This window comes from Cyprinodon tularosa, unplaced genomic scaffold, assembly GCF_016077235.1.
Source record: "Cyprinodon tularosa strain WSP-4 unplaced genomic scaffold, ASM1607723v1 ctg204, whole genome shotgun sequence".
Taxonomy (NCBI): domain Eukaryota; kingdom Metazoa; phylum Chordata; class Actinopteri; order Cyprinodontiformes; family Cyprinodontidae; genus Cyprinodon; species Cyprinodon tularosa.
In genome coordinates this window covers 112246-125686 of record NW_024038751.1, presented here as the reverse complement: position 1 = coordinate 125686, position 13441 = coordinate 112246, and the positions used below count along the sequence as shown (strand labels likewise).

At 39.1% G+C, this 13441-nt stretch overlaps 1 protein-coding gene across 1 annotated transcript in view; it reads right to left on the bottom strand.

Moving 5' to 3' along the window:
* acap1 (ArfGAP with coiled-coil, ankyrin repeat and PH domains 1) overlaps positions 1-13441 on the bottom strand; it is a 38092-nt gene that overhangs the window by 12186 nt on the left and 12465 nt on the right. Inside the window, exons 6-17 of the mRNA XM_038284922.1 lie at positions 13080-13263; positions 12786-12830; positions 12584-12679; positions 10183-10257; positions 9339-9451; positions 9172-9223; positions 8975-9075; positions 8702-8813; positions 8402-8610; positions 6046-6115; positions 5836-5930; positions 3262-3455 (exon numbers count right to left, since the gene is read on the bottom strand). Coding sequence (XP_038140850.1) covers positions 3262-3455; positions 5836-5930; positions 6046-6115; positions 8402-8610; positions 8702-8813; positions 8975-9075; positions 9172-9223; positions 9339-9451; positions 10183-10257; positions 12584-12679; positions 12786-12830; positions 13080-13263 — 1346 coding nt within the window. The remainder of the gene's footprint in view (positions 1-3261; positions 3456-5835; positions 5931-6045; positions 6116-8401; positions 8611-8701; positions 8814-8974; positions 9076-9171; positions 9224-9338; positions 9452-10182; positions 10258-12583; positions 12680-12785; positions 12831-13079; positions 13264-13441) is intronic.

Below are 13441 nucleotides of genomic sequence, written 5' to 3'. Positions count from 1 at the left end.
ATATTGATTTTTGGAAAATTACTCTGCCCCATTGGGAAAAGTACTGAATCAGCAGGTGCACAGATCAATGTTGTAACTATGTCATTAACCGCCTAAGCTAATTACAAAAGGTGCAGCATCTAGGAAAAGTATTCACGCCCTCTGGTACCACATACTTCAAAGTAATTGGAAGATACATTGGAACAACACAAAAAAATGACGTGCAATACCGATTCCATTTTTTTAATGAATGATAAGGTTTTCCATATTTTCCATACATGTTTTTATTTATAGATTTTTAATACATTTTTTTTGCCAGGTCTAAATTTACATTAAAGGTATAGTGTAGGATGTTCTTTTTTCAGGGAGGATCATCAAAATAAGTGGTCCTCCTAATTGCCAATCATTCTGGTGATATGTTTACCTGAGTCCGTCCTACGTGCTCGTCCCCATTTTCACTAATCAGTGGTGAGTCTGACATAGTGGAAATATTACTAATATTTTTTTTGGAAACTAAGCTTGTATGAGTGATGCAAACAGCAACTTTTAAACAGAGCGTGCACGAGGAGAAATGGGTTCGTGCGCGCTATTTGTACATGTTTGTAGGAGTAGGAGCAGGTACAGGGTTGTGCATGTACATTTTTTTTTTTAAGTTGGAGTGGGCGGGTCTTTACAGAAATTCAAGAAAATCAAACCACTACGCCACCAAAGCACACCCCGACCCGAGCAGATCTGACCACCTGAGCAGATTCGGTACCTACACCGGAGGCACCATCCGTACCATTTGCGCATGAGCAAGCAGATATTCCAATCCATGTTGCCATGAATATTGTAATTATGTTACTGAAAGCCATCATTTTCATCCTTCAATCATCAATGAATACTAAAATACATCTTATAAAAATGTGTTGCTTGTCTGACGTCATCATCTCATATGCTCAGAGCAGTCTGGCAAAATAATATTACTTTGTATACACATTTTAGCTGTGTATTTTTCAGATCATACACTATAAACAATGAAAGGCAGATACAAAAACTCCAAATGGGCTCTATGCACAACTCCACTACTTCCTGAACTTAAGGCAGCTCCTCTGTTTCCTGCCTTTCATTACTTGATGAACTGTTTAATCCAGGTGTGTCTGGCTGTGGTTACTGAGGTCAGGCACACCTGGATTAATCAGTTCATTCAGTAGAAAAAGACATGGAACAAAAGAGCTTAACTTCAGGAGGTAGTGTTGCATATAGAGCCCATTACGACATGTATTTACAAATCCAAAGCCAAAATGATTAGCTGCTGAAAGTAGCAAAGGATCCTATTTCTGGGACAGATCAGACACAGATCAGTGATATAACAGAAAGGATATAAAATGCATTTATTCTCTCAGAAAAAAAAGAAGTATTTTACAGATTATAGTTTATTAAGGTTTTATATAATTATTTTGTTAGTGAGCCCCAGGGCAGCGGTGGCTACAATGTGGCTTGTAACCATCAGATTGTGCTTGTATGACTGAATGTAGTTTATAGCACTTTGGTCAAGTCTCCCGACTTGAAAAAGTTCTATTTAAGTACAAGCCAATTACCGCAATTAGGGAAAGTAAAACGTGATTTTGGTCTTTTTCTTATGAAGCACAATAAATTGTGACCCAGACTCTGATGGTATGGATCGTGCTACCAGTATCAATCAGATAGTGACACCCTTTTCATTCTAGCTGTATCTAGTAATGTTATCAAAGCATCTTTATACTCATAGATGTGTTCTTACAGAGTTAAAAATTGTTTAATTGAAGGCATAATTATACAAATTATTTTAAGACAGTCCTAAATGTGTTCTGACAGCAGTAAGCTCTAAAACTGAGCAATTTTAAATTTACAACTTTGTATGAGCTAAGCTAACCTTAGCTTCACTGTATGAGGAAAGAGACGCAGTTTCTGAATTCATAAGAACGTGAGTACGGACTCGTGTCTTCGCCAGGTATGCTCATGACAAGAACACCAGAAAGTCTGGACTTGGGAAAAACAGGAGCACGCAGCAGAAATATGGAAGCGTACTCGTGACGTTGCCATACGCCTGGCTCGTTTGGAGCTGCATTTCACCTGTTCCTGTTAATAATAGTCTCTAGAACTGATGGCGAGATGGAGCGAGACCCCTATTTATATATATTAAATGAAATTGTGATATATCAATCTGGTCCAATATTACAGATGAAGTCATGTAAGAAAACAAATTTCTCCCTGGGATTATTAAAGTATTTTTGATTGTGATTCCTGGTTGATGGGACAGGTGTTGTGAATGAAACGGTGCCCAGCTTGATAGAGCTCCTGTGTGTCGCTGAATGTGTGCATTGATGACTGAAAGACATCTTCTGCCTCCATTTATCTGTTTACTACAGTGGGTTGAATTAATGTTAATGTGGATTTAAAGACATTTTAATTTGTGGAAAAAATTGCAGGGGGAATATAAAAAAAAAAAAGAAAAAAAAAAAAGTCTAATCAACCAAAACTTTCGCGACCCTTATGCATTACCTCTGTGGACCCCCTAGGGGTCTTGGACCAACTGTTGAAGACCTCCGCTCTAGATAATAAAAACTTCTTACTTTTTTCATTTAGTGGGGGAATAATAATAAACAAAGTCAGATAAACAAAGATTAAATAAATATTTTGCCATATACCGGTAGATAAAATAATCGCCTTCACACACGGCTATGTAGAGAAAGGGTGGCTGCAGACGGGCTAAAATTAGCCCAGGCTGCGGTTAGACTGGGAGGTCTGCTAGTTGCAACAGTCCTCTTAACAGTGGAATATTTTTTATTACGTAGTTAATCAGTAAATGGGCCATATAGTGACGCTTAAAAGTATGCCTTCTCACCTCAAATGATCTTAAAAGGATCTTTTATAGAACAACAGCAACAGAAAGGAGAAGTTTTAACTTAAGTCTGTGAGCGCTTCACTGGAAGCTGCTGCTCCTGCGGTGCGATAAATAAATGAAATTTTTTAAACTAAACCGCTCATATTAGTCTTTACCAAAATTCTGACTTCATAAAAATTGTTTATCACTATTTAGCTTAAAAATATAAAGATATCCTTTTGGTTTATACTGCCAGACCCAATTGAGCGTCCTATATAAATAAAGTTTTACATACCTTCTTACCTACCATGCATTAGCCTACTTTAGGAATCTTTATTTGTATATTTTGCATGTAAATTAATAAAAACATGGAAAAGTTACAGGTGATTGGTGACCTACACATGCATGCATAATAACCATCAGGAGCGTTAATTTACTTGTGAGTCGAGGCAGCGTGGCTCTGTTCGGCTTGGGTTTGAGAGCTGGCCTCTGAACGTTGCGTTCCTGAGTTGTGGCTCGGGTTCTCCTGGCGCTGGACCGTCTCAGCAGGTTGGTTCTGCCAGTCTCAGGCAACTTCTGGATAAACTTCTTCTCAACGTACTTGGACCTAATCCATGACTCCTTGTCACCTCTGGGGGGGAGAGAAGAATGAGATTTGTTCAGGTCTGATTGAGGACTGCGGACTGAAATGTCTCTTTGTTAATTAAGGATCACCTTTATCTTACCAATATAGCCTTAACCTCTCAGTCTGTGTGTTTAAAAAAAACCCTGCAGTGTTAAAACACGTTTCCGGACAAAACAACCTCAACTATCTGTATGAAATACCTGTGACTTCCTGTGTTCTGCAATGCGAAGCGGCAAAGGGACGAGGAAGTTGAAGAAAGTTTAGAATTAGTTGCTCTCAGCTGATAACACATTACTAAACCACTAAGATGTTTAAAAGAGCATTCCTATTTAAAACACATCATCTGTGCAGCTGATTGTTTCAATGAATGACCTTCTTAAACAGCAGGATAAAGTAAAACTTCACCAAAAAAAGGCCTGAAATATCGCAGCAGATAGAAATTAGTTAGATTAGGAGGGAAAAAAAATAATGCCAAAAAAAAGAAAGAACAGGAAATAATAGTTGCATGATTGTTTTAGCAATACTATACATCCAATTTTTTAATGCAGTAGTCAAATAATAAAAATATTCAGCAGTGCCTTGCCACACCTGTAGATCCTCCCTACTACTGGCATCTTTGGAGGCCTAATTAATATTTAACTTGCTTCTACAAAAATTTAAATAATGAAACTAGAAGCTCAACAAGGTGCAGAAAAAATATGCCTTATCAATTAATAATTTACAGTGCAATACAATAAGGTTTATTTCCGGATAACCTCACTCAGTACATCAAAATACTGGATATTTTAAAGAGTGATCTAAATACCTAAAGGAGTTGTATTGCTTCTTTTAAATAAGACCCAGTCACATACGCGCATACAGCACTGAGTAAAAGTTGGATTCCTTTTTTTGCAGACAATAGCTCTTTTTCTACTGAAAGTCCTAGGACTTACGTAAATACCTGTGTATTTTTTCATCAGGTAAAAAGAGTGACAGTTACTTTGTTTGCTTTCCTTTTTCACTGCTCTATTAGGCTGCAGAACTTTCATTTGAATCAGTCAACTAACATTTGGTGCAGTTTTAAACAAACTAAAGGCAAGACATCCTTTCTGAAAGAGCTTAGACCTTATCCATCCACCGATCATAAGTCGTCTTTATTTTGCCCATTTTGGATCAGAAAAATGCTTAAAAGTATAACAAAATCTGAATCTTGTATAAAAAAGAAAACAACAACAGTCAGATTTTAAATTTGGCGAGTTACAGGAATTGCAATGCAGCAGGGAAGGGTCTATCAGTTCAACACTCCCAGGTTAATCTGGAAGTCTTCCATCCAGACCACAACTTTTTATCAAGGAATGTTTGGAAACCATGGAAACTGAAATGAGTTTGTTGAAATTGTTGAGCACTTTCAAAATCCCTGGTAATGGCTCAAAATCAATAAAATGGTAAGGGCTATGACATTGCTAAAGCACTGAGCCACCCTCCAAATAACTTAGCTGAGATATGGTACTTAAACAACTTATATGGTCTTAGATATAAAACCCAGTAACTTGGTATGCAAACTGGTTCTGCAAACATTTCTGTTAGAATGTGGCAAGAAGGTTCCGGGTTTGAGTCCCGGGCGGGGGTCTTTCTGCATGGAGTTTGCATGTTCTCCCTGTGCATGCATGCATGGGTTCTCTCCAGGTAATCCGGCTTCCTCCCACAGTCCAAAAACATGACTGTTAGGTTCACTGGCTAAATGTGAGTGTGCATGGTTGTTTGTCCCATTTGTCTCTGTGATAGACTGGCGACCTGTCCAGGGTGTACCCCGACTCTCACCAGTACACAGCTGGAGATAGGCACCTGCACCCCTCATGATCACAGCAGGGATAAAGTCTGACAGAAAACGGATGGATAGATTGCACATTGGAGCTAAGGGAATTAAAGCAGGGCTCTATAAATGGTTGCCAACAGGGCAATAGCTCAATTTTATAATCTTTTCTGGCTACTAAATATACCGTTGTAAGCTGTTACTGGAACCGCAGTAGAGAACTCAACGCCAACTCAAAGAATCAGTGGCTAGCATTATATTTATTACAGATATAAGCATTATCCATTAAATTATATTTGTTGTTTTTAGAACATTTTCTTTGCATCAAGGTCGTAGCAAGTAAAGATGACTCAAACCAATTGAAATTTTTCAGTGTTAGGGGCCAAACATACAAACTCCCATTCCTCTAAAAAAAACATCACATACTTTTGTGCTGAACTGAAATGTTTTGAAAGATCTTCCAGTATCCAAAGGAAAACAATGAAAGGGGGGAATACAATGATAAGATAACACCTAAAGAATCAATGTTTTTGTTGGAATCTGTTAAATTCCCAGTTAAAGTTCACGTGTTGACACTGGACCCCTCAGGCTTACCTGGCGCTGGCAGGGTGGGGCTTCTTGATGGTGATCTCATCAATCCGAGCCTCATAGATCCGGTTGATCACCGAGTTTCCCAATTCGCACATCAACTGAAAGAAGAAAGAGAAACAACAAAGTGAAATTGCTTTAAACTGATATAATATTATTTTTCTAACAGGAATGTAGAAAACCCAGGAAGGTGCTCCTGCTATCAGGTTAAATTACCTTAATGAGTTCCGGTTCCCAGGAGTCAAGAGTGAGGGAGCGAACCTTGGAGAAATGTACACCCAGGCTCCTGTTAGGAAAGGAAAAGTTTCAGAACAGAGAGAGATTGTTGAATTCACAAACTTCCTGAAAATGAATCTGGGCTCAGCAGATATGATTTGCCCCGATACAGAAATGTATCAACCAATAAATTGCAGTGTATGACATTTACTCATTAACCAGAGGCAGAGGGCTGAAGCAAAACAGACACGGCTGTTTAAAACACGCAAAATGAGGCAATTTTTGTCTTTTTGGATGGGAAGATGGCTGTGTGTTCTCTTTCACTGGATTTGTTAAGAGTTTGATTTCTCAGTTAACTCCACTAATTATAAAAACAAAGTTGATGCTGCTGCTGTGATTGGCCAAAAAAGAATTGTACTGAATGTCCTTCCCTTTTACAGTTTGCGTTCCCAGATGAACCCATGTAGTTCAATTTCAACTCTACATGGTATCAATCTGGCTTTTGCCATGTTAGCTGGGTCTGTGCTTTCCTAGGGATCTTACTGGCCACCAGGGTACAATTTGGACCCGCCAACACAGAGATGAGCTTAAGTAATTTTCCACAAAGGTAGTTTTTACTGCTTAGGGGTTGCGTCCACACAGACCCTGTGTTTTGGGATCCAATTTCTGAAACTGAGTTCCAAAGAGAAACCTTTTTAAAAAGTTTGTTTTGTTTTTCCATGCAAACTATTCTAGCATGATGAGATGGAAGCTCCCTCCCTTTCTGGAAGCCACATATGTGTCTGAATGATTTGTCTCTTTCATGTCTTTATTGACTGTTTTGGTGTGTTGCTTTGGCATGCATACTACAGCATCTTCTGTTTTTGTTTAGGTAGAATAAAATAGAAGAATAGATTTCAACTGTACTGTCATTACACTGCCGCAAGTACAAAGCAACAAAATGAACTCTCTGCATTCTAACCCATCCCCTTGGGAGCAGTGGGCTGCCATTGTGCGGCACTCGAGGAGCAGTGTGGGGTTAAGGGTCTTGCTCAGGGAGCCAGAATAGCAATCTGTGGGATTCAGAACCTCTGGATTCCAAGCACAAAGCGCTAACCACTAGGCCACCACTTTTCAGGGTGGGGAGTTAATGAAGATCTATTCTTAACCATTTTTATCTCCATGTGGACACATACAATAAGTATAATATATCTATATTAAATATTATAATTGCATGGGCTACTCAGTGAGGCAGTGGGTAGCACTGCTGCCTTGTAGCAAAAAGGTTCTGGGTTTGATTCCGGCCTGCATGGAGTTTGCATGTTCTCCCTGAGCATGCGTGGGTTCTCTCCGGGTACTCCGGTTTCCTCCCACAGTCCAAAATCATGAGTGTCAGGTTAATTGGCTTCTCTAAATTCTCCTTAGGTGTGAGTGTGTGCATGGGTGGTTGTTTGCCCTGTTTGTCTCTGTGATGGACTGGCAACCTGTCCAGGGTGTACCCCGCCTCTCGCCCGTTGACAGCTGGATAAAGGCACCGGCACCCCTCGTGACCTCACTTGGGATTAAGCGTGTAAGAAGATGGATGGATATTATAATTGCTCAACTTCCCAAGTCACAGGCATAAGTTCTATTTACATTATTTTTTTCAAATTCTGGAGTCTGGCTGAGCCATTCCAAACATTAATATCATGTCAGAAGAAACATGTTTCTTGAAATAAAAGACGACTTTCGCTCTAAATCTGGTGCAATACAGTGTTTAGCTTAACCTTCTATGATTATTGTGCTTTAATTAGAGAGTAATATGGGAGTGTTTGACAGTTATAGAGAAAGGCAACTTCAAGAAATGTGTAGAGTAAGATATAAGCATACAGTTGTAATTCATTGTGATGGTTAGGGGCTGATAATAAAGCGATTATATCATGCTAATAATGGTGTTTTAGTTTACCTATGTTATAATGCTAATCTTTTATTAAAGTTATGCTTTGCTGAAAGCCGTATTTTACTGGATTCATGCATGTATGAGTGAGCTTCATGAATTCATCTCTCAAAGCCCCTTCTTGTCTTGGAAAAACTAGCAGCCAAGGCAAGTCTACATAGAGCTGTCATTTCCCGCCCGTCCAGAAAGCACCTACTTTGACTGTGCTGCACCTGCACTTTAAACAAACACCCACTTTCCATGATCATCGAATGCTGATGTGAGGCATAATGGAGGCGGCGTGTCTTTTTTAGCATTTCATCTGTACTGTGACAGTGACTGGTCTTTTTTTAGCTAACTTCTATGACATGAAAATGTGTTTTTCAGCTGTATATCCATATAATTGACTTTACAAGGCTAAAAACAAGCATGATATTGGATCTTTAAATATTTTTTTCCTACCTATGTATTCCTGAGCAGGTAATACACAGAGTGATTCCCAGGTTGATGGAGGCCCAAGTAGGACTAGCCTCTCCGCAGTCGCAGCACTGCTTGTTTCCTGGGATGGCCTGAATCTCCTCTAGAGCCTTAAGGCCTTCGCTCTCCTGATCCCCACTTCCTCCTCCTCCTCCACCTAAATTGCTCATGGAGACTGAGCTGCAGCGCTGTCTCTGATAAAAACACATATATAAAGCATTTAAGAAAGTGGTTGCCTTGCAACAGAAAAGGTCCAACTAAAAATACAGATCTAATAGGGCTCACTGGGCTGTGTGCATCCTCTCTATGCTCCTGAAAGGCAGAGGCGATGCTGTTTTGGACAGCACTGATCCACGCTTGCTGCTCCTTCTCCGAGTCTGCTTGTAACAAACAGCATCTGTGCGCAGAAAACACAAATATGCAAACGCACCATTTTCATCTGCCCCTGAAATATTCTCAAAAAATATTTCTTCCAGTCTTCTAAATGAGGGCTATGTTAACCCACACACTTGGTGAGAATCACAGTGGCTCTAACACACGGCTCCCACGCAAACTCACTTTGACGGAGACACTACTTCAAAGCAGAATCGCCTCTCATTTTCAGTGCTGGGCTTGACTGTGCAGAGACGCAGGTCCTCCACCACAACCGTGGGCTGGTCCTGAGCGAGTTGCAGATTAGAAGAACACACCATGACAACTGTGCATGCAACAGGAGAGCACCAACATGTCTGCCTTTAAATCACATAAAAATGTACCTTAAATTTCTTCTGATAAACCAACTGATTCTTCTGAATTGAAAACCAACGTCTGAGATGGATAAAAAAAAAATAAAAATTAGGAAATCATTAAAATAAACTGCAAAAATGCAGATCGATATAAAAGCAGCTGTTCTGTGTGAATGATTTGATGGGGAAAGTTCTACCTGCTCCAGGTCTTGAAGGCGTTGCTAGCCCGTTTATAAAGGTAACCCTCCATCGCTATCCCATTGGCAGCATCAGCATTAAAATCCAAAATGGGGTCATCGTATGACATGTCCTTAAAAGTTAAAGAAGGTAACAGATGAATGTCCTGCAGCATCTTCTATCCGACTCAAGACAGATTTAAGTAGACTGTCAAGAGGGTTATGCCTCATATCAATGGTAAATGGCCTGTAATTATATAGCACTTTTTCAAGTCAGGAGACTTGACCAAAGCGCTTTACACTACATTCAGTCATTCACATATTCACACACTGATGGTGCCAAGCTCAATTGTAGCCACAGCTGCTTTGGGACTCACTGACAGAAGAGAGGCTGCCGTAAACTAGCGCAATGTAGGTGAAGGGTATTGCCCGAGTCAGAGGGCTTGAAACGACAACCAAAACATCAAGGCTCCAACATCCAACGCTACTGTATAGTTCTGTTCTAGTTCTAAGGGCAACAGTGGCATTGGGTTCAGAAGTTTGCCCTGCTACCAGAGGGTTGTCGGTTCAAGCCCCAGCTCCGAGTGTCATTGTGTCCTTAGGCAAGACACCTAACCTGCATTGCCTACTGATGGTGGTCAGAGGGTCTGGTGGTGCCAGTGTACGGCAGCATCACTTCTGTCAGCGAGCCCCAGAGCAGTTGTGGCTACAATGTAGTTTGCCACCATCAGTGTAAGAATAGGTGAATGACTTAATGTAGTCTAAAGCACTTTGGTCAAGTCCTCTGACTTGAAAAAGCACGATATAAGTGCAGGCCATTAACCATTTATTATTAATTGTGTTTTGTTTGTTTGTTTTTTTTAACCTTTTTCTTAATAGCTGAGTGCCTTTGCTCCATATCCCTCTTATCCCTGGCAGAGTTCAATACAAACTGAGTTTGCTGTAAACAAAGAAAAAAACACAATTGTTAAAGATAATTCATTATGCAAGTGCTCACAAGGTATTCACATTTTTTCCATTCAGTCCCATTTCAACCACAAAATTCAGCGTATTCTACTGGGATACTGTGAGATAGGTTAACAAATAGTAGCACATTCTCAGAACAGAGAATGCATTGATCTTTATTAAATTACCACTTCTTAGAGCTGCTTTTAAACTCTGTAGAAGCACTTTACGAAGCAGAATAGAGGCGGTGAATGTCTCTACCAGCTCAGCACATCAAGAGACAAAAAACTTTATACTTCTTTTCCAAATAGCTCCACTGCAGTCAGATGAAAAGCATCTTTGAACATTAGTCTTTAAGTTTTGCCATTATAGAAAGGTTAATGTCTTGACTTGACTAAACCATTCGAATGCAGGGATATGCTTTCCAATAAATCATTTTTAAATGATCGATTTAAACATGTCACTCTGTCCTGAAACTGTACTCTGGACTCTAAATTAAATTACCCCCTGCCATCTTTTATAAATGTCTGACTCTTGATTGAACAGCCAATAGTCACCGTTTTAACAAATTACTGCAGTTTAGAGAGCAAATCCCACACAGGTGGACTGGCTATTGTTATTTATTGAAGGATATCAGGATAAGAAAAAGTAAAAAAAAAAAGTTCTTCAAAAGAGTTTACTGGAAAACATAAACCAAAACAAAATCAAAGGAAGAGGTTAATAATTTAAGTTCAAATCATGAATAGATGTGTAACAGTGAAAGCACAAGCAAGACCAAACCAGTCAATAAGGAACTGGTTAAACCACATACACAGGCAAGCATTGAAACAAGGCATAAATCCTAACGTCCTTTTATTTTCATTTCAGATGTGCTTGGCTCTTAGACAAACAGAGACACATGATACTAAGAGGTGAGATGCCCCTCCTTTAGGCTTCTTTGAAAACAGGAAGTGGAAAATAGTAAACTTATTTGAAGTCTAATAAAAAAAAAAAAGCTAAATAAACACGTGGCCTGGATTTTAGAGATAACTGTTGGAACAGGAAGGACATTTCTGCCGTCTAATTCAGCTAAGTTCATACTTTGTTACTTGGTATAAATGTATCTCATTAAAAGACATTATCAATGTTGACGGAGGAGAAATGCTGCTTCCAGTTTCCCTAGAAAAATTAAAGCTGGAGCACACTGACAGAGAGAGATAGAGTCTCACAGACATGTGAAATATTTCCTGTTGTTGCTCACTTTTTCCTGTCATGATCAAAGTGTGATGTCATCTTGTGACTCTGACCCCACCCCTGTTGGGTTTACCCAGTCAGCGTTGTGGTCTCTCTCTCACCAAGGCTACCAGGTTGTTTTTCATACAGAAACAGGGTTTCATGCCATATCCAGAGCTGGGGAATCTACTGGGTCATTTGATAAATCCCCAACTTTCCAGCCTCCATGGGGTTTATAATGTCTATGATTTCCTTTTTTTTAATTAGCTGTTTCACCTAAGAAATAATAACATGTTCAAACCTTTGAGGGAGCATCAACAACATCCAGACCTTTTGATCAGGCAGCATTGTCAAAGAAATGTCTCTTTTGTGGTTTATTATTTTGGTGTGTCATACTATTTATTATTTTCCCCCATTCCCCTTTTAAATTCCCCTTTTACATCACATACTTGCTATCAATGTATCAACCCTCCAGACCACTCAGGTCTTCTGGCTCCAGCCTGCTCTGCATACCTAGAACCAGAACTAAACATGGAGAAGCAGCATTTAGTTCCTATGCTCCACTTATCTGGAACAAACTTCCAGAAAACTGTAAAAGTGCGGAAAGCCTGAGTTCCTTTAAATCAAGACTAAAAACACATTTGCTTAGGATTGCCTTCGACTATTCTAGTTAAACAGTTCAACTGAAACATCATTAGTTCAACTTTATTTTTTAATTTCTTTAGTCCAACTGTTTTTAATATTCTTTTTTGTTTCTGCATTTTTTTTTCCTACTTGCTTTGATTCTGTTTTATTTTCCTATATTTTAATCATGTAAACCTCTTTGCATTGTCTTTGTACTGAATTGTGCTATACAAATATATTTGCCTTGCCTTGCCTTTTACCCCAGTTTATTTCTATACACCAATAAACAACCCATTTCATATACATCTCATTTTATTCTGTATTCTACTTAATTTATTTTCCTGGATAAATGCTCATGAGGCTTTTTAAATCTAATTTTAATCAACTGTACATAAAAAACCCTAAAATTTCACTTTTTCTGATTCAGATTGAGAACTCGAATCAAAGCAAACATATTACAGTAATTATAAGGTTTCAATGTTTACCTCTTCACTCAGTTTTTGGCAATACTGATCCAGCTCTGACAGAGATTGATGGCCTTGTTTAAAGAACTGAGACTGGACGTCCATGAGGGCCAGCATCTAAAGGCATTAAACATTTTTTACAATTAGATGTTTCAAATAAAAAACAAAAATGTACAAATATACATTAAAAAAAGCAAAAGCAAAAGAGATGCTATGAACTCACGGCCGACAAAATATCTGACTTCTTTTTGGCTTCAATGACGTTAATCTGAAACAAAAGGACGCTGTGGTTACACATATTTGCATCAGCATAGGTAGCTCACTGTCTAACTGTGAGCCACAACCTGCAGGAAATATAAACACAGTTAGCAGTCAAAACTACAATCAAATGTGCTGCTGCTTATTTCATTCAGGCTACCTTTAAAATCTAAAAATAAGGAATAAAATTAGCATGTATTAAAATATTAAAAGACTTAAGTGGCGCTTATTTGATTTTTTTCTGCATGGCCTTCCTCACCTCCAGCACATAGTCTAAAGCCCCTGACCGGAAGGCCTTGCGTGCGCCGAGCAGAGCGTTAGTTGCTTCCTCCACTTCATGCTGCTTCCCTCGTGGAGCTTGTGCGTTTCTGGCCAACGCCCCCTCCAGAGTCTCGCTGCAGCGTTCAAACTCTTTTCGGACATCCTTAAACCTACGAACATCTCTGTGTGAGAGAAAACAACCATTAAGCTGGAATTCGTTTTCTGTAGTTCCTCTAAGTTCTATCTTAACAACGAAGATAATTATGAACTGATCAAGGATTCTAACAGCATTTCAGGGAAAATATCAGGTATTTTGCTGTATTTACAAAAACATTTTGAACTAAAAAACAGACAGAATGG